This window comes from Chionomys nivalis, chromosome 17 (assembly GCF_950005125.1).
Source record: "Chionomys nivalis chromosome 17, mChiNiv1.1, whole genome shotgun sequence".
In the NCBI taxonomy this organism is placed as follows: Eukaryota; Metazoa; Chordata; class Mammalia; order Rodentia; family Cricetidae; genus Chionomys; species Chionomys nivalis.
This window is the reverse complement of record NC_080102.1, coordinates 31,000,449-31,028,225: the sequence shown is the minus strand read 5'-3', so window position 1 is coordinate 31,028,225 and position 27,777 is coordinate 31,000,449. Positions and strand designations below refer to the sequence as shown.

General features: G+C 47.6%; 1 protein-coding gene across 2 annotated transcripts in view; it reads left to right on the top strand.

The window, feature by feature from the left end:
- Nucleotides 1-27,777, top strand: part of Trappc9 (trafficking protein particle complex subunit 9) — a 432,805-nt gene that overhangs the window by 85,055 nt on the left and 319,973 nt on the right. For both annotated transcript variants that reach the window (XM_057792283.1, XM_057792282.1), the window contains 5 exons: nt 4,044-4,189; nt 8,254-8,339; nt 9,229-9,355; nt 12,714-12,846; nt 17,236-17,399. In XM_057792283.1, coding sequence (XP_057648266.1) covers nt 4,044-4,189; nt 8,254-8,339; nt 9,229-9,355; nt 12,714-12,846; nt 17,236-17,399 — 656 coding nt within the window. The remainder of the gene's footprint in view (nt 1-4,043; nt 4,190-8,253; nt 8,340-9,228; nt 9,356-12,713; nt 12,847-17,235; nt 17,400-27,777) is intronic.

The window sequence follows — 27,777 nt, the reverse complement described above, 5'->3', positions numbered from 1 at the left end:
TATATTGAGATGGTCCCATCCTGGATGCTTGAACCCTTGGATTCTCTAGACGCAGCAGCATTGCCTGCCGAATCCAGCATCCCTTGTTCAGGAGTGACTCAGGCTGAACCAATGATGTGGACTTTAAGTCAGGTGCCTTGAATGGTGATTTTTCTAGGGAACACATTTTGTAAAATGACATTTGATGGGAAAAGGTTGAGTCATGAGTGTACGGGGTCATTCTTCTCACTGACTGTCCTCAGAATCCTTGGACATATGCAACAAACCAGCTGTTTGTCTGTCTGGATGGAGGATGCCTTAGAATTCCCATCCACACTCTATTTTCAGTGGGGCTGTGGCATGACACAAAAAGTGTTTGTTTTTCTGAGAACCTTGAGTTGCCCTACCCTCAAGTACACAGACTTGGAGGTTCTGTCCAGCCCAGCCTTAAGACTCAGCGTCTCTCACTCTGTCCAGCACTGCCATTTGTACCAACAGCCATCGTCTGTTCACAAATAATCATTGTCTTAAGATCGGGAAAGGAGGGAAGACTTTGCTGACCTACTGTGTGCGCCAGTGCCATGAAGGTATCAAAACATTACCTCAAGCAGTCCCACAGTGCTCTGTAAGAGATCTGAGGGGTGCTCCCCCTTTCCTGTCTGTATTCAGAATGCACAGGAACACTTATATCAGGCAGATGAAAAACGGAGTAGTAGGCGTGGCTCAGGTGAGGCAGGTGTGTGAGCTGTCCCTCGCTACAAGCCTCTTTCATGGGAGGGCCTGGGTTAGCACGTGGAGAGTAACACAGAAAATGTACTGCCTGTAGAACTCAGGCCACCTCTTCTCAACTTCCACCTCCCATTGGGTGGGTGGTGAAGGGGGCGGGGTCAAGGTGGGTCTGTCTTCCAAGGGATATCCCTCTTTAGGAAAACTGGGGACCAAAGACAGGGAACATCTTTCCAGCGACACGTATCACCAGAGCACCCCTCTTTGCTGATCTCCTAAGCCAAAGCTGATTGAGGTTCAGCCACTGAACCCCAAAGCCATCAGCATGTGTTGTCCCACTGCTAGGTCCTCTAGATTTTAATGAGGGTCCTTCTGTCAACTGCAGGGTGAATCTCCATCTGAGAGGAGCTCTAGCCTCAGGCAGGGTCCTCGTGGTGGGGGGTGCGTGTGAAGCATGGGCTTCCCACGGTCAGCAATGAATTTTCACCTCAGTGCTCAGCTTCGAAGATTCGGACACTGAGTTTGAAGTTCAGCTTTTGGGAGCATGTTTACTGCATTTACTGAGAGCAGCAGGCTCAAGTGCTGGACAAGGCTTTGGTACTCAGCCCTCTCATGGTTCGAGTCAAAACAACCGAGAGGCCATTCTGGTCCCAGATAGACAGTCTGATGGGTGTGTCCTGCTGTGTCCTTGGAGAAGGAATCTTGAGAGTAAACCTCATTTTCTAAGTACTATCCACACTTATTGTGAGTGGTGCATGTGTCACTTGCATGTGACCTGAACCCTGTCAGGGCCACAGGGGCTCTTGGCATGGGGTAGGCTGGAATCCTCTAGTGGTTCTCAACCAGTGGGTCGTGACACCTTGTTGGCTGAATATCAGATATTCTGCATATCAGATATTTATCTTATAGTTTATTATAGTAGCAAGATTACAGTTATGAAGTAGCAATGAAATAATTTTATGGTTGGGGGTCACCACAACATGAGGGTTGCATTAAAGGGTTGCAGCATTAGGAAGGTTGAGAGCCACTGGTCTATAGTCCATCCAAGTGACATCAGCTCTATGAGTTGGTCAGTGTGGGTTGGGCTGTGTCTGAGACCTTGCGGTGACTTATTGCTTACAGCACAGTGTGTCTCTCTCACTCAGCCTGGTGTTAATGGGTGGCATCCTAGGTACCACAGTGGCCTGCTGTGAGTGCCTATGACCTAGGCTGTGTTGTCTTGTTTGTGGCCTCCTCAGCATCTGGCTTTGCGGGGCTGCCATGACAGGCACCAGGAGGCTGATGTAATGCTTCTCCACAGGGCTGTGTGGACTTGTCAGCCCTTGGGTGCTGCTGCATGTGTGGCCTTCCCTTCCTGCTCCGAGGCTAGGAGGTGGGGCAGAAACACCTGGGTCTTTCTCATCCTTACCCTTGTCTGCTCTGTTCTAGCCTAGCGTGCTCCTGATCTTAGCCGTCAGGCCAGTCTGGTCCCAGAGGCCTCACAGTGCTGTGGTTTAGAGCTAGTGTTTCTGGTCATCATCACTTTCCATCAATGGCACTGCGGGCTACTCTTCCTCTCTCTTTTGTCAGTTCCTGGTTGATAGTGGGGAGGTAAAAGTAGCACTCGAGGGAAGAAGCTTCCGAGGAGTTAGAGATGGTGCTGGGGAATGGGTAACACAGGGGTGGCACATACTCAGCTTCCAGCAGGTACCCATTTGTAGCTGACTTGTATGACCTTGAGCATGATGGGCAGGTACATTTTTATGAAAATACCTTTCATTCAAAGAGACTGGAGCTTTTGCTTGACCTCTCAGCTGAGTTAATAATACTCCTTAGATCACTTAACCCTGCTGTCCTGCTGTGTACTCAGCCTGTTTGTTTAACCAGCCTTTAAGAGCATGTCATAACCAATCTTACTTGCTTTGGATTTCCCACGTAATCAAAGTTCACAACATACGTGAATGCGTAACTTTAATCTTAAGTTATGTACTGTCCCATGCCCCTGACTCAGAACACCATGTGTGTATGTTGTGGTAATCATTGTTGCAAACAGCCAACTGGTTAATAACAACCGTGTTCCACTGCTATCTACCATGCGTGTTGAAAACTACGTGAATATATCTCTCATAGCATGTTTGCTGTGCTCTCCATGACGGAGTTGGTAATTTCTTCTGCTTTGAAACTCAGTTAAATATTTCTGTAAAGTGTCCCTCACTCCTTCCCCGCGTGACACTTCCTGTGCTGTCCGTTAAATACAGAGCAAGACCTTTGTCAGGGACACAGGCAATAAGGGCAGATCCGACTCACACATCAGACAGACTCCCGACAAGCCGGATACCACAGCTGACGGAAGACACAGGGAGAAGTGGAGAATTCAAACTTGAACTCATTCTTGGTCAAGTTAAAATAAGGGGAACTGCTGAAATTTCTCTTCTTAGTGTGACATTGGCACATTTTGGCACCTCTAAATTTATCTTTACTGCCATTAACTCATGGCCACGAGCACAGGTCAGGGTGCAGCTGCCGTTTCTGAGAACAGCACGGTGTGCGTGTGCACCTTCTCCAGGGTGTCTTCTGATCACCTGCCTAGACTCTGGTTTATGTTTGCTGTGGGTAGACCTGTCAGGGGAGGGAACAGCAGGCAACAAAGCAGGGAGCTGGAAACTCCATCTTTGCCTCAGTCCATTGGGCAAGGCTTGACTTGGGGTGAGGGGGTCTTCATTTTGTAGAGGGAACCTTTGCACTGGAGAAGGTGACAGAAGGATCAGACTGATGCTCCCTGGACCGGAACGGACCTTACCTTCCTGGCCTGCTGGGTCCTGTGGAGTGGGAGCTCCCCATTGATCTTCTAGTTGTTTTTTTTTTTAAACTTTCTTTTCATCTATTCTGTGTGCCTTTTACATCATGTATTATCTTGATCCCATTCATTTCCCATCCCTCTGCCCCTGTAGCCCCCGCACCCCTGCCAATAAAACAAAACTTAAGAGAAAAAAGGAAAAAGGGACAAAATGGAAACTCTCATCACGGAAGCTGCAGTGGGACACAGTGGGCCATGCCGGGAACCCCTTTGTCCATTATCTTTACTTGCCAGTGTTCATTGCAAAGAGTCACTGTTCTGGTTGGGAGAACTGGCTGGCGGACTAACCCTGCAGCTGCCCAGGCCCAGAACCAAAGCTAGGATCTGGCCTGCCCCAACATGCAGCCCACCTATGATCTGCCGGAGCATGCGAAGGGCCTGACCCGCAGACCCAAAGCTGCAGGATCTCCACAGCACAGGGCAGCAACGGGTCTGCTTTTCCATATGTGATCCGGAATGCGTGTCCTGACGGCAAGTGCCGGCACTCTGTTTGCAATGATAGGTGCGTGAAGCTGCTGAGCCTCCCTACCAGCCTCCGGCCGCAGAAGGTGAAAAGCTTGCTGGGGCAGACCGTGTCCACCAAGAGCCCCTTCATCTATTCGCCGATCATCCCGCACAGCCGTGGAGAGGAACGCACCAAGAAAATAGGTAGGCCGCTGTCGGTGTCCTACTTAACCTCCCGGGGTTTAGTACTGAGTTTCTGGCCAGTTCTGTGTATGCAGACACTTGTACGTGTTTACACACACACTCTCCTGGAAATTCATCTCATGTGTTGTCTTAGACTGGCAGTTGCTCATTGGTCTGATTTTCAGAGACTTATTTTATGAAAGGTGATTCATGTATGGTCTAGAAGCCATGAAGACTGGGTTATCACATGGCAAAGGAGCACATGTGTGTGTCGACCTCTTACCGAGCCACTATGGTCCAGACATGGGCTCTACACTGGTCCTTGTCGCTTCTTACAAAAGTCCTTCCCCAAAGGTCATAGTCATTAGTCACAGTGACTAAAGTTGAACCTGGGGACACACTCACTCCATGTCTAAGCCATTACAATATTAGTACATTAAACACTTTGTTCTGTAGTAGGCTTTGGGTTGGATGGATCTGCTCAAGCATAGGCTGTTATGCATCACAGACTCCTGAGGGAGGCTAGGTGAAGCTGTGATACTTAGTGGGTGTGGAATGCATTTATATTGTCTTGAGTTAGTGTTTCACCATGTAGCCTAGGCTGGCCTCAAACTCATTATGCAGCCTAGGTTGGCCTCGAACTCCAGATCTCCCTGCCTCAGCCTTTGAAGTGCCAGTGTTACAGGCACACATTAACCCTCCTGGCTGGTTAAATGCTTTTTTGATTTAGGGTATTTTCAACTTCTAGCAGATTTACTGGGGTATGAGTTGAGAACTGTTTGTATGAGAACAGGTCCCTACCCCAAACATGTTTTCCTGTCCAAGCTCATTTGGGGAGAGCACAAACACATGGGAAGTGAAGACCAGGGTAAGATATAAGTAAATCTTTGAAGTTATGGGGCTGTTAACAACCATCCCTGGTATTACTAATCTCAGAGCAGACCCCATGGGCTTTGGAGAAGCCTGAGTAGACATAGAGTGGCTTTGCCTTAAGGAAGCAGGGTGACCTGTCCTGGTTTGGCTCCACATGTTCCCTGTGACAGTGAGAGAGGAGGAACTGGTGTGTACCTCATTGGTAGGGTGCCTGCCTAGCATGCATGAAGCAGGTTGGATCCCCAGCACTGAATGTACTAGGTAATGCTCGTGACCCCAGCTCTTGAGAGGAGGACACAGGAGGATCAGAAGTTCAAAGCCATCATTGGCTACATAGTGAGTTTGAGGTTAACCTAGGCTGCATAAGAGCTGTTTCAGAGAGAGAGAGAGAGAGAGAGAGAGAGAGAGAGAGAGAGAGAGAGAGAGAGAGAGAGAGAGAGACGCAATTAAGAAGGATGTAAGGCAAGAGATATGGGCTAATGTCTCAAGAGGAGACAGCTGATACCAAGTGCTGGCAAATCCCTGAGAACGTGTGTTTGAGTCTTTGAAATTCCACCTTGGTCCTTGGTTTTGAAAGTCAGCCTCCAGCCAGGCTTGGTAGTCTATGCCTTTAGTCTCAGACAGAGGCAGATGGATCTGTGAGTTCAAGGCCAGCGTGGTCTATAGAGCAAGTTTTAGGACAGTCAAAGGTACACAGAGAAACCCTGTCCCAAACAATCAGTCAGCTCCAGATATAGGTTCTTTACCACTGATCCTCTGTTCTGGAGAGCAGATGGCAGTGGCAGGAAGTGTCTAATCAGGTGCATCACAGGAAGAACAGATAATGTTTCCCTCTCTGCACACAGTATGGGCAGGAGGAGAGAAAGACAGTTGTTTCTTTGCATTGGGTGGGACCCTGGTACAACCTCTAATGGGAGTGCCTCCTTTCATCTTATTGGAGACAGAGGATGGGGTCTTCCTGCACTGGGTCATTGACTTCTTCATCCTTCCACAAGCTTAGACTACTTAAAAACAGGACCCTGTCTCAAAACAAACAAACAAAAAAAAACCTAGGAGACTCTTCATCCTACCATCTCCAACTCGATACCTGGACCATGGCTTCTCTGCAAAGAAGCTCAGGGAATAGTACAGCAGGCCACAGACAGACACAAAGGATGACAGGGAGTGGGGAAATGTTCTTAGGACTCCCCACCCCTCAACCCCAGGGGCATCTCTGTTACCACGGTCCTGATGCTATGACATCTTTCCTGTTACAATCGGAGATTCAGTTAGAAACATTTGAAATTTAAGCCAAAGACACTTAGTCTTCGGGTCTCCAGCAGGAACCCACTAGTCAGGATAGTTCCAGAAAGATATTAGGAGCCATAGAATATAAATTACATTTTCTCACCCCAAAATATGCATTTGGGGCTGAAATGAGGCTCCATTGTCAGAGGGCTACCCTGGCATTCCTGCAGAAGGGGTCACTCCACTGTGCAAGCGGGGAAGCTGACACCCGTGGTCTCAGCACCCTGCAGCTATGCATGCTGGTGGAGCCGGTCAGCCTGTCTAGTCTCCTGACACCCTAATATAACAGTGCTGTCTACAAAGTTCACATTTGAGCGCCTCCCAGTTGAGTTCCCCACTCAAAACTAAACAAAATCAAAACAAGCCAATTCTCTAATATTTTAAGTAAGCTTATGTATGATGTTGGCTTGTGCCACATGTGTCTTGGACAAACCTGCTGGCTGGGCAGTGTTTTCCTCAGTCTCTTCTGCGCACATAGATTTTTTTTTTTAACCTTTTTTTGCATTTTATTTTATTTATTTATTTTTTAAAAGGAAACAAACTACCTCTTTTCATTATACATACCAATCCCAGTTCCCACTCCCTCCCCTCCTCCCATCCCCTCCACCTACTCCCCCACCCCCATCCACTCCTCAAGGAGGATAAGCCAGTAGAAGCAGTAATGATAAATCCTGGTGCCACTGCCAGTGGCCCTGCAGTCTGCACCAGCCATACACCTGTCACCCACATTCAGAGGGTCTATGTTTGGCTCTATGCTGTTTCCTTCCCTGTCTGGCAGAGTTGGCAAGCTCCCATTAGCTCAGGTAAACTGTTTCAGTGGGTGCTTCCAGCATGGTCTTGACCTCTTTGCTCATATTCTCACTCCTCCCATTCTTCAGCTGGACTTTGGGAGCTTCAACAAGTTGCTCCAACTGAAGCGGGGACAATGCAGCTGGATTGCCCTGTGCTAGGAGTCACCATGCTAATGCTCTGTCGCTGTCACCAGATGCTTCTTCATCTCTGGGCAAATGGTCCCACGTTTTCATCTGACCCAGCACTCCCACCCCAGGGAAGAAAACCCACTCCATCTTCCTTATCTCCCTTCTGGCATTTTTATCTAAACAAATGGGGTGATACTTTTCCTCACCAGTTCTTTAGGGGAAAAAGAAAGCTTACCAGTGTCCTAGGAGAAATGCACAAAGAGCAGCCGGAAGAGCCGAACTAGGAGGCAGGACAACCCAGATGCTAGACTGGGGCCTGGGAGGGTGCAGAGTCTCCTGGTTTCTTTGTTTTGAGACAGAGCCTTCCATCTTCCACCCTGGCTTCACTCTTGATGCTCCTGTTTCAGAGAGCCACCACCTTCCTGGGTTTCCATGTCATTTGTGATAGGACTTCATGTCCTTGTAAGTCCTTGTGCTAATGTCAGCAGTTGTCTCAGGGACAAAGTAATGGCCCCGATAGGCCAGGACCGTCAGGGGTCATCTTGGCTGTGACTGTAGCCTGGCCCTGAAGCTCTCACTTCCTATTGTGTGACCTTAGATACTGATAATGTCACCCCAGGCTCCGGTTGTGTCATCTGGGGAGTGGGAACTTTAGAGATTGACTCAGGACTGTTCTGGCTCAAGTAAGAGAATGTGTGTCAGTGATAGCCATTCAGAGACCTTTGGGGGCAGTTGTGTGCGTGGTGCTGTGGGATGCAAGCCTCAGTTATGGCCACTCAGAGACACCTCCCACTCTCAGATTGATTGTGTACATGGTGTTGGGTGTGGCAGGTAAGTGCTGTTCCTTTAGAGAGCACCTGTGGGGCAATTGTGTGTAGTGGGTTGTTTCAATAAATCAGGAATATGTCTGACCAGGTTTTAGGGAACATGGAGTCATGCTCTGGGCCTCTTGCAAGTGGTCCCTGTACCAACTCACCTTGGAGATCTTCTCTGTGTGTTTTGTAGACTTCCAATGGGTTCAGGGAGATGTGTGTGAAGTTCAGCTGATGGTGTACAACCCAATGCCGTTTGAGCTCCGTGTGGAAAACATGGTATGTGCCGCTGGTCATTTGGCCAAAAACCTGTTGTCATTGAAAACACCTTTTTTTTTGCTTAACATTGCACATCCACGTCCACGGATGTATGCCTGATTTAACACTGTTTAGCTAAGGTCTCTGAGCTTGTGTGTGGAGGCCGTGCATTGTCATTCCTGTGTCTTGGCTTGGCACTCAGTAGTATGTGAATCTACAGGCAAGCCTTTGATTTACACACATATTGATCTAAATGGATTAAATACAGATTTGAAATAGTCACCTGGAAGTCAGGGCTCAAGGTTTAATACAGGCTGTGGTTTAAGTAAGAAAAAAAATGTTTAGACTGCTGTTAGTACTCTGAGCCCCGTGGAAGGTGTCACTCCCTCCGTAGTCACGGCCCTCAGAACAGCTCACCCACTCTGTGGTCAGGGGAAGGGCCTTTATATAGTCTCTTCATGTGGGACTCAAGCAAAGTCCTGTGCATACCACTCCATGGATTCAGTCCTTGAGGTCTTTCACCTTTGTGTGTGTTGTGTGTACCTGCCTATATGCGTGTTTTCAGGTATGTGTGTATACAGATGTGTGTGTGTGTACGCGCACGTGTGCATGTGGAGCCCTAGGTTAATATTGGGAATCTTTCCCAATTGTTCTTCCACCTTTAATTTTTGAGGCAGTGTCTCCCAAACAAACCCAGAGCTTGCCACTGTGACTAGTGTCACTAGCCAGCTTGCTCTAAGGGATCCCTTGTCCCTCTGAGACTCAAATTAAAGGTCAGTCTTCACACCTTGTTGGCATTTATGTGGGTTCTGGGCATCCGAATTCTGGTTGTCACAGAGCTCATTAGGAAGTGGCTGTCCGACATGGGTCTGAGCTGTGTCGCCTCACAGTGCTCCTTCACTTTCTGCAGGGGCTCCTCACCAGCGGAGTGGAGTTCGAGTCTCTCCCTGCAGCCCTTTCCCTTCCTGCTGAATCCGGTTTATATCCAGTGACACTGGTTGGGGTCCCACAGACTACAGGGACGATCACCGTGAATGGTAAGGAGAGTTCCTTGGTGGTTTCTGCATCATTGCACCTGGAGCTGGTCACCTGACCCGTGATCCTAACCAGCTTAACAATAATGAGAATATAGCATTTATTTCCAAAGTGACATGGTGGAAAAAAAAAAAAAAAGCAACTGGTTTTGATATGTGGTGTGTTGGGGCGGTATCTGCTGTGCTGCTGTGGAGTAGGGTCCGTCCTTCACCTCGACTTGTCTGGCTTCCCTCTTGCTTTTCTCCTTCGTGCCATTCTCCTCAGAGACAGCAGGGATTCAGCTTCTCTCACTGCCATCAGACCCCTCCAGCGCTGCTGCACCCCCTTTCAGAGCATTCTGTGCCCACGTAGGCTCCACCTTTACCTCTGCGGTGATTTCTTGATGACTTGCATTCTCCGTCCAGCTCTTGACACCCAAACTCCTGTAACCAGGGTCAGGAGCAGTGCTCTTCTGGAGGAAGCTGGGCCTGCTGATTAGTCTTTTTGTAATTGATTCAGCCTTGGTGTGGTACCTCCTCTCTGGTCATGTTCAGTCCCTTGGTGTCTGCAGGCTGTATTGCTGAAGCCCTGTCCTGCAGGGCTTCTCTGTTCCCTGGCTTCCTTCCTTCATTTTCTTACCCTGCATACTCCTTGTTCCCAGTTCTCCTTTCTTCTTATTTTCTTTTAAAAAATATTGTGTGCCTTTGCATGATGTGTGCATGTGTATGGGGGCGGCATGTATGCCGTGGTTCCCTCCTAATGCCTGTATGTGTGCTCTGGGTGCTCTGGAGTGAGCTCAGGCCCTCAGGCTTACACGGCAAGCATCTTTACCTGTCGAGCCACTTCTCTGGTCCCTTCCCTGGAGTCCCCACCTCCTCCTTTCTTTTTTTCTCCCTGTCCTCTTCTTGCTTCTTAACCCTACCAAGCCTGGGGACTTCTCCTGCCTACAGTGCTGCCATGCGTGGGTCTCCCCTAGGGACAACTCCCCTTGCTTGCCATCTCCTCAGATGTCCTGTGAGCTCTTCATATACACCATGCTGTCCCAGGACCCCCTGCCTCTCCTCCCTAATGTGACCTTTCTCCTAGAGGCTCCCATCTCAATGATGTGTCTTTGTAGACCGTTTGCCCTAAGCATCTCCCAGACCTACTGTATGAGACACTACTTCCTGCCACCTGCATGGGTGTTTTCTGTCTGTCTGATCGTGACTGCCTTACAGGGTTTATCACAGAACATGAGGACTGGTCTTTTCTGTCTTCAAACCTACTTGCTGATGGGCCCACCTTTCATATTGAACTCCTCATCAGCTCCCATCAGTGGTCACAGGCCTTACCCTTTGTCCTTTCTTATTTCAAGGCACATTCCTGAGCCACCCTGACCCAGGATCCTTGTCCTCTTCTCTCGAAAGGTTGCTCTTGAGTGTCACAAGGTTTCGGATGCTACCCACAGCACACCTGCCATCTGAACCTGACATGGGTTTCTCCTTGAGGGCTTCTGAGCCTCTACCAGTCTTCAGGACTGGCATTCTTCCTTAACTTGCCATCATGATTTGGTTCCTCACCGTGTCTCCATGATGTTCCCTTATTTTCCATGGCACCAGGGATGACATCTTTCTTAGCCTTGGCAGTCTTGACCTTAACTCAGCAGCATCAACACGTATGTGTTATCTGGGAAAGGTGTTGCCTGCTGGATAGTTAGATGTATCTCAGCAAGTACTGAGATGGATGGAGATATGTGTGTGAGAGCTAGGGGAAGCTGGGACTCAGCAGGGAGGTGGACGTTGGCGGCTTGTCCTGGCAGGCAACCCTGATCTTTGAAGTCCACCAGGAGTGGGCAATTAGAAGCAGAACAGAACCGATGTATAGGCAGGGGCTCCAGGCAGAGAGCACAGCTTCTCCAAGGGTATCGGCTTGAGACCTGGCATATCTGGGGAGTAGGGGTGCTCAGAGGGAGATAGTCAAGTAGTGATGGGCCTGGAAGGGCATCATGGGGCCCTGAGAAGTTGTCTCTGGGGCTTTAGGGGAGCTGGTGTGTTTGTAGAGAGGAGGCTGATCAGACAGGCTTTGGAGCCACCAGACCTAGGGTCTGTCCTCAGAGAGGTAAGAAGGACACAGGCAGAGCTGTGGCCATGATGGGGAGAGTTAGGCTAGCCCAGGGACCAGACAGAAGCTGGTGTGTATCAGTGAGTATGAGAGCCTTGGAGAAGACCTTGGCTGTCCTTACTTTTGGTGAGCCTCCACTGCTTGGGTTAAGCCTGTATCATCCTGACTTGCACTAAACATCGTCACCAGACTGGAGTTTATGTGGCCACGGTTTTCAGCACTAGCTATGTCTTAAACAAAGGAGAATGACTGACTGTAGCTAAGAATTACAAAGTACTGAGTACTCCATAGACAGAATCCTATCAGGGTTTACACAGAGGAAAGCATGGAGGGTGTCAGTGTCAGGGGGGCTCCCCGCAAGACAACAAAAGCCATAGAAAGATGACTTTGAGAAGCTCAGGGTGGGAAGGAGGGGTGACTGTTATATCAGGGAGGGCATATGGGGACTGCTGCGTAAGGTTGTGTGGGGTTGCTGTGTTGAGGGGGTGTGGCTGCCATGGCTAGAAAGAGATGCCCAGAGTTGCTCAGGCCACAGTGTGAGTGGTGCTGAGCGGGAAGGAGAATGGCTCCTCCCCAGGGAATGACGTCATTGTCCCTCTGCAATGTAGCACAGAAAAGTTGTCAGTCTAGGCTTCTAGGTGCTGACCATCGTTTAAATTTGTCACACGACAAATACTATTAACAGAATTATCTTTTGAAACTTCAGAAGCCATTTTAAAGCTTTGCTTAAAGTTTCCAGTGCTTATCTAGTGCACAAGACTAGCAAGGCCCCGTGCTGAACTTAAATTGTGATCCCTGCACACACGTGGTTGAGTTGCCACGTCATGAAGCAGCTGTAATGATAATAATTGGCTTTTTAACCTTCATTTCTCAGCAGAAGGGTTTTATTTTTCAACTGCTCATTAAGTCACATTATGCCTTGGAAAGGAATATTAACTATTACTATCATGTTAGAGAAGCTAAATCTGAAAGATATATTAGCAAAGAACTGAGCTGGTGACTGCTAAGCCGGGAGGATTGGGTGGGTTTAGGGAGGGCTCTCTACAGGGACCCTTTGTGTGGACCCGGCCCACTGGGAAATAGGGCACAGATGATGTTGTCAACTTCATGCTGTCCAAGAACTGTCGGGATCTTTGGGGTATAGGGAGTGGTATGGGGAGTGGGAAAGCAGGGGTGTAGGTGATGTTGGGGGGGGGGCTGGTGCTCTTGTGGCCACTGTGACCCTGGGGAGTATGTGGCCAAGCCTTGCCAGGAGGTGTGAAACCGCTGTCTGTGTTGCAGGTTACCACACCACAGTCTTTGGGGTCTTCAGTGACTGTCTGCTGGACAACCTTCCAGGAGTGAAAACCAGCGGCTCCACCGTGGAAGTCATTCCCGCCTTGCCAAGATTGCAGATCAGCACATCGCTGCCCAGGTAGAGAGACCGAGGGTGCAGGGATCTGTGTCTAGAAGGAGCAGATCTTAGAATGCTTTTTGGTTATACATTTCTTAAAAATGGCACAAAGGTTTGGGTTCATTTTACTTGCATAAGGCAGAAAACAGGGTGGAAGGACCGTAAGGGATCAAAGAGCTAATATGTTCTCTGAAAATATGTAAGAGTGCAGTTGAATCCTTTCTCATCAGATACAATTAGTTGTTAGAATTGGAATCTCTGTCTCTGTTTCTGTCTCTCTCTGTCTCTCTCTCTCACACACACACGGTCAAAACAGTTAAGGTTTGATGACTGTTTAAGAACAACTCTTGGTGCCTGGAGGAGTGTGGATTCTCAGCACCATTGTAAGAAGCCAGGCCAGGTGACACATATCTGTAACGTGGCCAGGGTGACACACAGAGATAGAAGGATACTGGGTGTTCTCTGGCTAGCCAGCCTAGCAGAAATGGCAAGCTCCATATTCACTAAGAGCCCTATCTTTAAAAAAACCAAAACCAAACAAAAACAGATCAATAAGGTGTCCTGAGATGGAAGACAACATCTGATGTCGACTTATGGCCTCCATGTGCCAACACACATGTGTACACTCACACTCACACCCACAGTGGTGGGGTGGAGATTCTTATGATTATAAAGTAGTTTTTTTTTTTTTTTTTCTGTATTCTAGGGACACATAAAAGGAGTAAGCCTAGGTTGGATGAAGTGGCTCCTGCTTATGGTGCAAGCAAAGTACCCCTCCCATCCACAGATAGTTAGAACACACTGTGTTATATATACTAGTATTTTCTGTTTTGTAACTACACTCATTACAAAAGCTTTCTTTATGCATTACAAATTCTTTAAACAATATAATTTAAATTTTTAATTTTTAATTTTTTTTTTTTTTTTTTTTTTTTTTTTTTTTATTTTTCGAGACAAGGTTTCTCTGTAGCTTTTTTTGGTTCCTGTCCTGGAACTAGCTCTTCTAGACCAGGCTGGCCTCGAACTCAAAGAGATCCGCCTGCCTCTGCCTCCCGAGTGCTGGGATTAAAGGCGTGCGCCACCACCGCCTGGCTATAATTTAAAATTTTGAGTTAAAATAATATATCACTTTTCCCCTTCCTTCTCCTTCCTTCAATCCCTCCCGTGTCTCATTCTCCCACCCCAAATTCATGGTTTCTTTCTTTCTTTCTTTCTTTCTTTCTTTCTTTCTTTCTTTCTTTCTTTCTTTCTTTCTTTTTTTTAGTTGTTTTGTACATACTGAGTCCATTTAGAGTTGTTTCTATGTATCTGTCTTTAGTGTTAGTCACATAGTATTGAGTAATCAATTGGGCCCACCCTGGGCAAGACTAATTCTCCCTCTCCCAGGAGTCTTTAATTGCTTCTAGCTCTTTATCTAGAGGTGGGGTCCAGCGAGATTTCCCCTAGCCCACTTTGATATGTCTACCAGTGTCATTGTTCATGTTTCAAGAGTGTCAACTTCCCCATCATATCTGGAAGATACAATCTCGCAGCAGACTTTTTGGTCCTGTAGCTCTTGTCCTTTCTCCACCCCTTCTTCCAAGATATTTCTTGAGCCCTTGATGTTGGGGTCGTGTTGTAGATGTATCAGTTGGGGTTGGGCACCCACGACCAGTTGTTCTCTGTATTTTACCTGTTGTGTCTTCTTGTAACGATTCCGTATGCTGCAAAACGAAGCTTCTATGTTGAGGGCTGGGAGAGACGCTTTCCAGGCTGGGCCAGAGCACAGCCCAGAAACGTAGTTTTAGGTGTTTTGAAGATGTCGGTCTCACAGGTCTCAGAGTTGCACAGCCACTTGTCTGTTGACCCCCATGCATAATGGGGGCTCTCCAGGGCCACTGTTGGGACATGTGCCTTAGGATTCTTCCAGCTGTTTGGACCCATCTCACTTGTCTCGCAGTGTTTTGATTGGCAAGTCTATGATAGTGAGTGTGGCTGTCCTGCCCTGTGCTTGTCAAATGGGAGAGAATGGCAGGCACTCTTCCATCCTATCCCATGCCTGAAGCTACAAGATGGGCAGGGGGCAGGCAGCAGCTGTGGGCCACGGGGCAGGTAGGCAGTTGGCTGTGGAGGGAGTGCGGAAGACAGGGGCGTGTGATGGGGGAATAGAATAGAAAAAGCGAGCTCAGAAGGGACCGTAGATCTGACTGTAGGGTGGAAGTTCCACACTTTTAGACGAGAGGTTCTTGACCTTGAGTTAGGATCCATCAGATAAAACCCTCGGTAACTGGAACCTCATCACAGTGAAAAAAACAGTTGTCCTCCCAAAGATGCCATTAGGAAAATTAAAAGGCAACTTACAGGTTGGGAGAAAGTATTTGCCCAGCACATATCTGATAGAGTTGTATCCATATAAAGAACTTTTAAAACTTAGTATGAAGAAGACAAACAACCTAATTCAAAAATTGGCCAATGATTAGAATAATTCTTTCAGCACAAAAGATACACAAGCAGCAAATAAGCAATTTGGAAGGGTACTGGGACCCAATAGTCTCTTTGGGGCTGCCCCCTCCTCCCATGGTGGTGGCTCACACCCACTGTGGTGGCTGTGATCGGGAGACAGTAGCCAGTGTGGGAAGGGCTTGCAGGAGCTAGAGCCCTCATGCATTGCTGATGGGAATGTAAAGTCGTGTGCCCATTGGGAGGATAGTTGGGCAGTCTTTTAAAAGATCAAACATCAGTTCAATGACCAAGCTATTCCTCTATAGGTATCTACGCAAGATGAGAGAGAGTATACACTTGTAGCTGATAGTTCAATAGTGGCAAGGACCTACCTGTCCATCAGCTGGTGAAAGGACAGAAGGAGGCCACTTGGACACTGGAACACTGCTCTCTCAGCAGTAAAGATGAGTCAGTTCCTGATCCACACTTTGCCATAGATGGACCTCAGAAACACTGTGCTGAGGGAGAGAAGCCATAGTCAGAGTGTGTGGCTCCTCTCCTATGAACTGTTTAGAAGAGGCCCGTAGGCCTGTGGAGAGAAGCTGCTGGTGGCAATGGGGGGGGGGTGCACGTGTGTGGAGTCTGGTCCTATGGATTACACCAAGGCTTTTCTTTAGGATGATGGAGATGTTTAAATCGGGGTCTCAGTGGAGGGGGTGAAACTCTGTAAGTTTCCTAAGCTTCTCATAGATAAAAAACAGGGGAGCAGCGGTGGATAGCTAGTTATGCTTGGTTCAGTGGGGCAGGCAGATCGTGTTGGCTTGGAGGCAGTGCTGGATGGACACCTCACCTCAGCTGAGCACGGGCAGCCTCCTGAGGGGATTCTGTCTTTTCAGAACCTTGGGTACTTTCAGCTGACAGCTCAGAGGCTTTACCTTCGTCCCCACTGTTCTTAGTAGTTTCCAGGGACCCAGAGGAACCCCCATCAGGAGTGACACAGGCCTCGACTTGTCCCTTGACCACTTAATAGCCACAGAGCGAAGCCGTAAAGTGGACAGGTACCTGTCCCATCTTGGAGGTCCTCAGTATCCAGTCCAGGAGAAGGATGGGGGTTTCTAGGAGAAACCAATCAAAGGGCTATTACAAGAGGAAGAGCGAGCCTGGTGGGGAAAGACCCTGTGTTACCCGCTCACCACTTTGGCCATCTCAAAGCTCACTTCTGCAGTCACACAGGGAGGGAAGGACTTGATATCCTGGTGTCCCACCAGCCATGTCAAGAGCAACCTCAGTTTTCTTTAATTTTATTATAGCGTCATGTGATGGCATCTGCCTTGCTCTTTTGTTTCAGCATTCTGTGGTGCCTTAATAAAGCACATGGATACAGTCTGGTGTCTCTGAGCTGCCAGTGGGAGGACCTGGACAGCCTGCTCATAGGGCAGAGGAGGGAGTCTTCCCATAGACTGGGGTTTATTCTTTAGAGAGAAGGTAGGGGCTGGGGGAGAGATTCCCATGGGAATGACTTGCAGTTAACATGTTAATTTTTTAAATGTATGCATCTGTAATTTTTTTCTAAGGAGATTTACTGCATAAAAAGTGATAATTCAGGTGGGGCTTGACTGTAATATGTTGTAAATAGGAGAGACTGAGTCATGGAATTCTCTCATAGTTGTTGACTCCCGCTGCGTGCTCTCCACCTGTGTGATATGGAATGGTCAACAGTAAAAGATGCCTTTGACCCTGGCCTCACCCCACATGAGCTCAGAGTGGAGGCCGTGTCAGATCTCCTGGAGTCTGACATGCCAGCTCCTTCCACCACTTCATAACCCTCCTGGTGTGTACTTGTGACAACTGAGCACCAAGCCCTGTGTGCATAGCCAGGGCATCTAGCCTGCTTCTCAAGTGTGTTCCTGTGCAAATGGTCTCAGTGTGTGGTCATTGGTTCCCCTTCTTTATCCCTTACTTTTCTCCCTGTTGTTGCTGTGATTTTAGGTCTGCACACTCACTGCAGCCTTCTTCTGGTGACGAAATATCCACCAACGTGTCTGTCCAGCTTTACAATGGAGAAATGCAGCAGCTGGTCATTACATTGGAGAACATTGGACTCGAGCCTCTGGAGCAGCTGGAAGTCACCTCTAAGCTTCTCACCACCAAGGGTAGGTGGTGTGGGGACCATCTGTGTGCTCAGTAGCAGAGGGCACACTGTAGAGTGTAGGCAGAGACTGCTCGTTCATTCCCCGGCCAAATAATAATCACACAAAAACTGTATTAATTACAACACTGTTTGGCCTATTAGCTCAGGCTTCTTATTAACTAACTCTTACATCTTAACCCATTCTTATTATTTTATATTTTACCACGAGGTTCATGGTTTACTGGTAAGGTTCCTGGGCGGCTGTCTCCCTCGGCAGCTACAAGGTGTCTTCTTGACTTCGCCTGCTTTCTCTTTATATCTCTGTTTGGATTTTCCTTCTGGCTTTATTCTCCTAAGCCACTGGCCGAAACAGCTTCTTTAATAACCAATGGTAATGAAACATATTCATAGCATACAGGGGGAAATCCCACACCAGTCAAGAGCTGCTGCTGGCTACCCAACATGCCGCTGAGTCACCAGGAGATCTTGTGCTGCTCTCTTCACAGTGTCCCTCCCCGTCAAGTGCTTCACCTGGTGCTTGTAATTTAAGTAAGCGGGTTATGGGCTTCAGTTGATGCTTAAAGGAATTTGTTAATGCTGATGAGTAACAGAAAACTGTAGTCTAGATAACAAAACTTTTAAAAATAGCATTTTATTAACTCTTTGTCTTGTGCAATGTATTTCTATTATATTCACCCCCTCTCTTCCTAGATTCACCCCTACCTTCATACCTGTCCCATTTTGAAAAAAAAAAAACTCAATAGATTGGAGTTAATATTCTTTCATATTCTCTTAGATGTGTGGCCATCATCTATAGCATGGTCAGCCTATGAAAACAATAAATATTATTTTTTTTAAGAAGATTTATTTATTATGTATACAGTGTTCTGTCTGCACACCAGAAGAGGGCACCAGCTCTCATTATTGATGGCTGTGAGCTACCATATGGTTGCTGGGAATTGAACTCAGGACCTCTGAAAGAGCAGTTAGTGCTTTTAACCTGTGTCATCCAACCCATAACAAAACCTTACAGAAAATTGGTTCCCTTTTTCCAGCATCAGTTGCAATAGCTTACCAAGTATGGGTGAGACTTCATGCCCACCTCCCCGCTCCACGCTGGGATTTTGTTTGACTTGACCTTCCATAGGTCCTGTGTGTGCTGTTACCATCACTGTGAGTTCATATGTGCTGCTACCCTGCTATGTCCAGAAAACAATTTTCTTGTACTCATCCACCTGCTCTGGTCCTTAGAATTTATCCACCTTCTCTTCCCTGATGGTCTCTGGGCTTTTAGAGAAGGGGATGTGAGATAGATGTCTCTTATTCTAGGTACCTTGTCCAGTTGTGGGTCTCTGTGTTAATCGCCATCTGTTATTAGAAACAGCTTCTCTGTTGAGGACTGAGAGATGCACTAATCTGTAAGTGTAACAATAAGTCATTAGGAGTCAGTTTAATGCTATGTCCATTTAACAGAGCAATAGTATTAGGCTCTCCCCTAGGACCTATGCCCAGTCTAGCCACAGGTTCTTGGCCCTGACAGTGGTGCCAGGTATGGGTTTCATCTTGTGGAGTGGAGTCTTAAATCCAATCATGGAGTGGTTGTTTCTATGACATTCATGCCACTGTTGCACCAAGTGAGCGTGTCTTACTAGGCCCCCTGTTATTGTAGCTTAGAAGGTCTATAACTAGGTCAGCACCAGCTAGGTTTCTCTATGGTCTATGACTCAGGTGTGTGATGTCTTCAGGAACAGGATCTTCTATGATGAAACTTTTCATATCTTCTGTAATCTACCTTGCTTTCCAAATTTAGAAACTGGAAAATATTCTTTTCCTTCCCTAAAATCCAAGTGATAATCGTGTGGCTGCTGTTCACTCTGGTCCTGTGTTCTTTCTGAAGCACAGCCCTTGTATGTCTCTCCCTTAAAAAAATGTTGACTGTCATTAAGAGTACAATTCCCGGCCGGGCACGGTGGTGCACGCCTTTAATCCCAGCACTTGGGAGATAGAGGCAGGTGGGTCTCTGTGAGTCTGAGGCCAGCCTCATCTACACAGAAAGTTCCAAGACAGCCAGAGCTACATAGTGAGACTTTGTCTTTCAAAATCAACAAACAAGCAACCCCACCCCAAACTCACAATTCCATGTCATGGACATTACACTGAACCCTTGAAGCTGTTGGATCCATTATTTCCCCTCCTAGACTTAGCTAGCTGCCCCTCTTTTCCCTCTCTCCCTTCTCTACTCAGTTTACTTCTGCACTCTAGCCAAAGCAGCACTTCTCTGAAAACCTTCCCAATATTGGAGCGTTAGGTCTTCACCTGTTGTCTGAGAGTACCCTCCGCTGACTGTCTCCAACTGTCACATAGTAGGTGTGCAGGACTGAAGGGCTGCAGTAGAATGCCATTCTCTGTCTGTTTGTCTATGTATGTATGTATGTATCTGTCTGTCTGTCTGTCTGTCTGTCTGTCTGTCTGTCTGTCTGTCTATCTATCTATCTATCTATCTATCTATCTATCATCTACCTATCTATGTTCTTCTTCTTCTTCTTCTTCTTCTTCTTCTTCTTCTTCTTCTTCTTCTTCTTCTTCTTCTTCTTCTTCTTCTTCTTCTTCTTCTTCTTCTTCTTCTTCTTCTTCTTCTTCTTCTTCTTCTTCTTCCTCGTCCTCCTCCTCCTCCCCCCCCCCCTTTTTTGAGACAGGGTTTCTCTGTAGCTTTGGATCCTGTCCTGGAACCAGCTCTTATAGACCAGGCTGTCTTCGAATTCACAGAGATCTGCCTGTCTCTGTCTCCTGAGTGCTGGGCTTTTAAGTATGTGCCACCACTGCCTGACTCATTTTAATATAGTGACAGTATCTTGCTGCCTCTTGAGCGGACACAATAAATTTGGGGGCAGCTTTGAAATCTCTGTGCTTCATGTAGTCCCTTGGGCTGTGTCTTCTCTCTCAGGCCCTTTCTGGAGGCCTTAGGTGGCTTCTGAGTCCTCTCAGCACTGCCTTTGTTCAGGCAGGTGTGGCTTCTCTCTGACATTGCTAGGCCCCACTAGACTTCCACGCTCCTATGCCTTTGAATTCTTCTGAACAGAGTGCTCCAGCAGCTACGCCCCCTTCTCCACTCTTGTTATAAAACTATTCCAAAGTGTGGAATAAATGACGGATTTCATAGCCAGCACCTGCATCCCAGTCATCCGTACTACACTTTTCTCTGTTGCTTCATTCAAGCCACCTGTCTGTCCACGTATCTCTTTAACGCTGGTTAAGATTGTAGATGGCAGTGCATTGGCACCGATCTCATCAATACAAGTCTAGTTTTGTTAGCTGTGTGTATGTGATGTTTTTACCTTCTGAACAACACTCAACAGTGTCCAAACCCTTACCAAGGGCACCAGAGTTCCATCTGTACTCTAGTGCAGGACATTTCTATCCTCTGAGGAAGCTCAGAGGTTCCTTCCCAGTGACCCCTTCTCAGAGGCGACCATACTTTTCACATTTGCTTACCCATCATGCCTTGCACATGCCTAATCTGTTCTCTTCTGTTTTCCAAGCAGGGAGCCTTGCTGCTTGTGCTTTATAGGCAGGGGTCCTGAAAGCAGCAGAGGACACAGATTTAGGGGAAATGAAGATGAGGGATAAGAGCCTGATCCTTTTTAATTTAAAAAAAATTTAATTTTTATTATACGTGTATTTTGCGCCTTTTCCTTGAATGTATATCTGTGTGCCACATGTTTGCCTGTATCCATGGAGTCCAGAAGAGGATGTGGCATCTCCTGGAAATGGAGTCACAGATAGTCATGAGCCAGTGTGTGGGTGCTGGAAACTGAACCCAGGCTCTCTGCAAGAGCAGCTAGTGCTCTTAACTGCGGTGCCACCTTTCCAGCCCCTGACTTTTCATTTTAAAGCCAGAATACAGTGGGCTTCATTTTGGGAATCCACATATATGTGGATCCTTTTGAAGGCCCTATGCTCAGCTCTGCTGGCCTCGTTCCTTACCACAAGGGAGGAAGCATGTGGACGTGTAATGCCAGCCACTGTGTAGCTGTTTCCGAAGCAACACAGTTACAACTGAAAGATTAAAGCTATCATTCATTTTTTTTATTACTGTCCCAAGCAGAGGTACATTTACATGTAGAATTAAATTAGCGAAAACAGGCCATCTGCTTTCCGAATGTACAGAGGGAATGCATTCTGCAGTGGGGAAAAGCTGTTAGCATCCACAGGAGACTCGCGTGGCAGGAGAAGATGAGGAACTGGCCTCTGGGAGCACGGGTTCCGTGCTGGGGGCTGAGGTTCAGCCATGCCTACTAAGGAGCCTCTTTTTCTACACATGTACTGTCTTTAGGGGAAGTCCAGTGCGTCCTGCTTCTTTAACGTCCAACTGTGAAATTTTACCTTCTCTGGGTGCCCATGCTGTTTTCTTTGTCCTGAGTCAGCTTTGTTTTCTACTTCAGCAGTAGCAATAACTATTCCTGTCTCCAGTCTTCCAGTAGCAGGTGAGAAGCACTTTTTGTCTTCACGGCCACCATAGAGGTCTCCATGGAAGGGTGGTGGATTGGGCTTCAGTACCAAGAGCTGAGCTGCAGTGACAGTGTGAACATGTGGGGTGGGCTGTCCTGTGCACTGTGAGGCCTGCCGGCAGGACCCTGAAAACCCCCAGGAGGCAGGCCCGAGGATCTTACTTCATTCACACTCCTGTTTGCTTTAAGTCACTGCAGACCGCTGGTCTTTGTAGACCACACTTGCATACCTGGAGCCTGGTACTTACAGGAACCGGCCTGCAGGCCCTTGTTTTGCTTTTGTCTGTTTCTAAGGCCCAGAAGGTAATGGGGGTCCTTTTTCACTCACCACCTTTGCCTGTGTCCCTTCTCTCCTAGCTGAACCCATTGCCTTCAGTCATTAGCCTTCGTGTACTGTGTTTCCACACTCTGGGCTCTCCTGACCTGTGAGCTATCACAAGCCCCTTGAAGAAGGCCTTTGCTTCTCAGGTGTACAGTGAGGATCAGTGGTGTAAGGGTCTAGGGACCTTTCATGGGCCTAGGCTGTCTCTTGGGCTTCGATGGGTTTGAGGGTATTTTTCACAGATTTCTCCCCTACAGAGGTAGTAGCACATCCCCCGTTTGAAGACAAGGGTTGTCTCGCCCCAGGGTGTACCCTTCTGGTCCCGACTCACTTGTCCCAGAATCTTTCTGTGTTGTGAAAGCTGTAAACTGCTGCCTTGGCTTAAAGTGCCACAGAGCTCGGTGAAAGGCGAAATCCAGAAGAAAAGCATTCATTTCCCCACAGGTGCTATAGGAAGCTCAGAGTGCGCATGTATACAAGTATGGTGGAGACAGGCTTGTGGCTCATGGGTTTGATCCCAGCACCACAAACCACAGAAGAAAACTAAGAAAGCAATTGTGAACACACAGCACATAAATACATGCACACACCCCTTAACTGTCTTTTTATTTGTTTTAAGATTTATTTTTTAGTGTGTATGTGTAAACCTGCAAGTATGTGGATGGGTATGTGTTTTGTGCTGGTACCTGTGGAGGTCAGAAGGGGGCATCGGATGCTCTGGAGCTGGATGCCCTGCAAACTGATGTGGGAATCAAACTCCAGTCCTCTGCAAAACAGCAAGCTCTCTTAACTACTGTTCCCATCCTTCTTCTTTTCAGTTTTTTTTTTGGTGTTTATTGTATATGTGTGTACGGATGTGTGTCACGTGTGCACAGATGTGCAGGTCAGAGGGCAGCTCAGGTCCACATGCTTTGTGGCAAGTGTTTTACTCACAGAGAGCTATCCTAGCACATTTTCTTTACTCTTTGAATTTAATTAGTTTTAGACAGCATCGATTTACGGCTTACTGCCAAGTTTTATAACAAAGTATTTAAAAGTAGAGGCCAGTTTTTAGTCCCCATACACTAAACAGTTGATTTTAATATATTTACTCTGTGATGCCAAGATCAAACATTCAGTTAGTGTGTCAGATGTCATTGTGCCAAGCAGCACATTTTTATAATTTGGAAATAGTTATTAAGATAGACAAAAGAGAATTTAGTTTAAATTCAGGAATGGTCCATGTTAATCAACCAGAATCATGATTTGTCGGAATTTAAACCCAACAGACTGATTCTGCGAACACTTATTTTTAACATTAAGGAAATTTAGTGTATAAATTTTGAGAAATATCTTGTCAGAGATACCCTATTACCCACACACCATCTTCTGGTATTACATCGGATGCTTTTAATCATAGTTATGAAGGTAACCCAGTTTCTTGTAGGTAATATTTTTTATGGTCAAAGAAGTTTATATGATTCTCTCTCTCTCTCTCTCTCTCTCTCTCTCTCTCTCTCTCTCTCTCTCTCTCTCTCTCTCTCTTCTTTCTTTCTTTCTTTCAAGACAGGGTTTCCCAGTAGCTATGGAGCCAGTCCTGGAACTAGCTCTCTAGACCAGGCTGGTCTCGAACTCAGAGATCCGCCTGCCTCTGCCTCCCGAGTGCTGGGATTAAAGGTGTGTGCCACCACTGCTTGACCAGTTCATTTATATTTGAGCTGAATATGCTTGTACTTAGTTTCACCCTTTCCAAGTTTGGAAAGCTTGGCTGTGTTGATTTGGTTTTCATCAGTGTAAACACCACAACTACAAACCTAGGGCACCTCCGGGAAGGGCAGAACTGGACGGTTCCTTCCAGGCTCCGTCACTCAGCTTGAACTGCTCTGTCGTGCCCTCCCGCTGAACTCTTGACATTCTTTAGTTTACAAGTGTAAAGACGCCTACCTACATGAGTTTTGAAATTGACCTTCACAAAAGAAATCATATACAACAAGTTGCTTTTTAAAAATACAGAAATCACACCTGTCATTTTTGACACGCTGAAGTGTCACATATACATGCACCAGAGAGTTTTAACATGAGGTGAGGCCTCTGTGTTGGGGCTTTGGTGGGTGTCATGCTGAGTGCCCCTTGCTTTTCTCACATGCGTAGTGTAGTGTTCCTGCAGATAGAGGCATCTCAGATGGTGAAGGTTAGCCGTGTCTTAGGCTCTTATTATTTGGCACCGGAAGGAAGTCAGCTGTTCCCTACACCTGGATTTGCTTATTATTTGATATGCCACCCTTTAAACCTCAGAACTAAACACATGAATCAACAGTGCACTCAGACACCTTTAGAAGTAAGCCACATGCTTGGGAGGAAGGGCAGGGCTGCACGTGGGCTTTTCATGTATCTTGGTTTTTGGCCTCCAGCTGTGGGGCATGGGTGGTTGGTGATGTTCCAGTGTGCCCATGTGATCCTGTTAGGGCATGCGGGTGACAGTCCAGTCGTGGGTGACTGTCTGCCTGTGCACTTTCCCCGCTGTTGTTGCTCCTAGTCAATGTCGACTTGACCCGTGTTTGGCAAGGCGGCTTAGTGTTCTCTGCTGGCCTCCTCGCCTTCCAGAGCAGGTGCCTACATCTCAGGAGTAGCTGGAGCCTTGCCTGGCACCTCTCAGGCAGACAGTGACCACTGCCTTCCTGACTTAGAGATTGCAAAGTCAGCAATAGTTCTGCATCCCTGGTCTGCCAGACCTTGTACCCTTAGCAAAGGGCTTATGAAGCTGACCTCACATAAGCCAGGGCGTGTGTGTGCCACACTTGAAGGATGGGTAGGTATCTCTGCAGGTTTTCTGGCTTGAGCTCTTTTTTTCCTTGCCCTTAGAAATTAAGTTTGCAGAATAGTGACATTTAAAACAACTCGTAGGTGCACAAAGCCACACAGAGCCTTGAAACAGTAGCAGTGGGGATTAGCTATAGCAGGGCAGCTGGGGAGTTGAGCAGGCAGCCCCCACCCTCCTATGTTCTGTCCACATGGAACCTGGGGCCAGAGCAGTTCATGGACCCAAAGGTCCAGTAATGAGCTGGCTGCACCACCACACAGATGTTATCACCTGCTGGTTTCCTGTCTTTTGGGCCTAGCCTGTTTCTGAGTTGTTATGCTATTTTTATATAATTATTGTTTATATTTTTTATGGCCTTGCAGGGTGAGGTTTTAAAAACCAGATTTGCTGAGGACTGGTTGATGCTTTGTGTCGTGGGAAGTGAGAAGGAGGGCCTTGTCTGCGTGTTTGCTTCTTGTAGGTAGACACAGCAGGCTACTGTGGCTTAGTGTGAACTAGCAGGAAGCCCCCAGGGTCAGCATTACAGCCTGCCCAACAAGTGGCCTTGCCATTTAGAGGCTGGTTCACTGGGACCAAGTTCCTTGCCTTGACGACAGTCTTTGCTCATGTTTGAGATGGCTCCGCCCCACTCTTCTGCTGTGGTGACACACAGGAGGCACTAGGTACAGCCCTACCCCTGCACAGCCCTGGCGCTATCAAGTGCTCAGGAAACAGGAGTGCTTCCCACAGGCTGCTGTTGCCATTGCTACCTCTGCCACCATTGTCTTGTGAACTGTCACCTTGCTCGCCACCTTCCTGAGCGTTGTGATTGTTTGCCTTGACTCAGTTTCTTAGTACAGCATGCAAGTGTTGTTTGATAGTGCCAAGGGTCAGACTCAGGGCCTCGACCATGCTAAGCTTGCGTTCTATCTCTGAGATACAGCTATCTTGGTTCATTTCTCTCTTTCTCATTCTTTACTGTCTTTTTTTTTTTCCCCTTGTGGTGCTGGGTATTGAACACAGGGCCTTGTATATGCTAGGCAAGTGCTCTCCCCTTAGCTATACTCAACGCCTTCTTCCTTTTATTATTCGTTCTTTTTAGTTTAATGTTTTGATTGATTGATTGATTGTTTGAGATAGTTGTATTCTGGGCCTGTAACTCACAATGTAGCCCAGGCTATCTTCAAACTTTTGGCAATCTTCCTGCTCTTAGATTGCCAAATGCTGGGGTCGTAGTGCGAACCATTGTACCTGGCTTATCTTTTACTTTTTGTAAGCAGGGGGATTTTGTTGTTCAGTGGAATTCTTGTGTGGCTTGCCAGACCTGTCTTTTTTTTTTTTCTTTTTTACAAACAGCTTTTTTCTGGTACCAGCTCTATTCCAGACATTGTGCTTTAGGGAGCAGGATGGCAGAAGTCAGGATCCCCAGGGTCTCTGAGTGTGGCAGCAGAGTGAACTGTGAGCAGGGGCAGCGTGTCTCCAAAAGCAGAGGCCAGGACACAGGCCAAACAAGGGGTTGTACTCTTGCTTTCTTGTCTCCTCTGCTAGGTTCCTGTCTGTTCTCTCATCATCAGCCCTTTCTCTTTTTACCCCACTTCTCCACAATATCCCCCATCTTGTTGCCCAGCAACATCCCCCATCTTGGCTCCTGCTAGACATCAGGGCCACCTGTGAGTCTGGTCCAGGCCTTCACCTCTCTGTGCATCCCATCTGTGAACACACATCTATGTGCCCAGAACCTTGCTGGTCCCTGATACCTTCTATTATCTCCCCCAGCTCTGGCCTTTATCCCTGGGCACAGTGTTTGTTGCCACTTGCTGGTGGCCTTTCCAGCCTCCTTTGGAAGGACTGGCATGCCTTTCCCACCACACATGGCCACTTCCACCAGTCAACAACACTCACCTTGCTTGGCTTTGTCTTCTTCAACAGTCAGACACTTACTGCATTTGTATGCAGTTGCTGTGCCGGCACATGAATAATGCATGGGTCCTGTCTTCGGGAGCTCACGGTTCAGTGTGGGAGTCAGGCGGGTGTACACTGCGCTCTGGCTGCACACCCTGTGTTGTTTTAGCTCCGTGTGACTGACCACGGAGAATGGACCGGCAGCTGTGCTTGCTCAAAAGATGTCAAAACTCCCAAGTGACTAAAAGCCATTCGGCCCGGTGCCCGCTTGCACATGGGTAGGATGGCGGTGTCTGTTTTGTCTAGTTTGGCATTTTAATAGCAAATTCTGGGGTCATGTTAGAGGAGTTAGCAATAGAAGCTGATCTCTGGACAGGGTGACAGACCTTGCCAACAGCACGGTGTGAATTGATGTGCTTGGAAGGAAGTGAGATGGGGGGCAGAAGTTAGGGTCAGGGCCATTTTTATGTTGGCAGGTTGGTTGGGTGCTTTGCGTGTTGCACCTCTTCCAGAAAACTGAAATGAGAAAACAAGCCCACTGCATAAGACTGAAGCAGGCACGATGTCACAGGTCTGGTGTAGGGTTCAACAGGTGAGCATGGGGAAGAGTGGATTGCCCAACAGCTTGCAGGAGTGGCGTCGGGCTCTCCCCACTCCCGTTGCCTGAACTATGGAAGTTGGTGGGGACCTATTCAGTCAGGGACTGTGTGGATTTGGTGACATGGTCTATGGTCCTCCTGTTCATGGATGCACCCACCTGGCTGAGCTGCCTGTGGCAGCAACTGATGCGGTAGCTGGCCTTCACTGTCTGTCCCTCTTCTCTGCTTCTGCTTACGTAGGCTGTGGTCTCAGACAGTGCTCAACCAGGGTATGGAAGCCTGGGGGACCT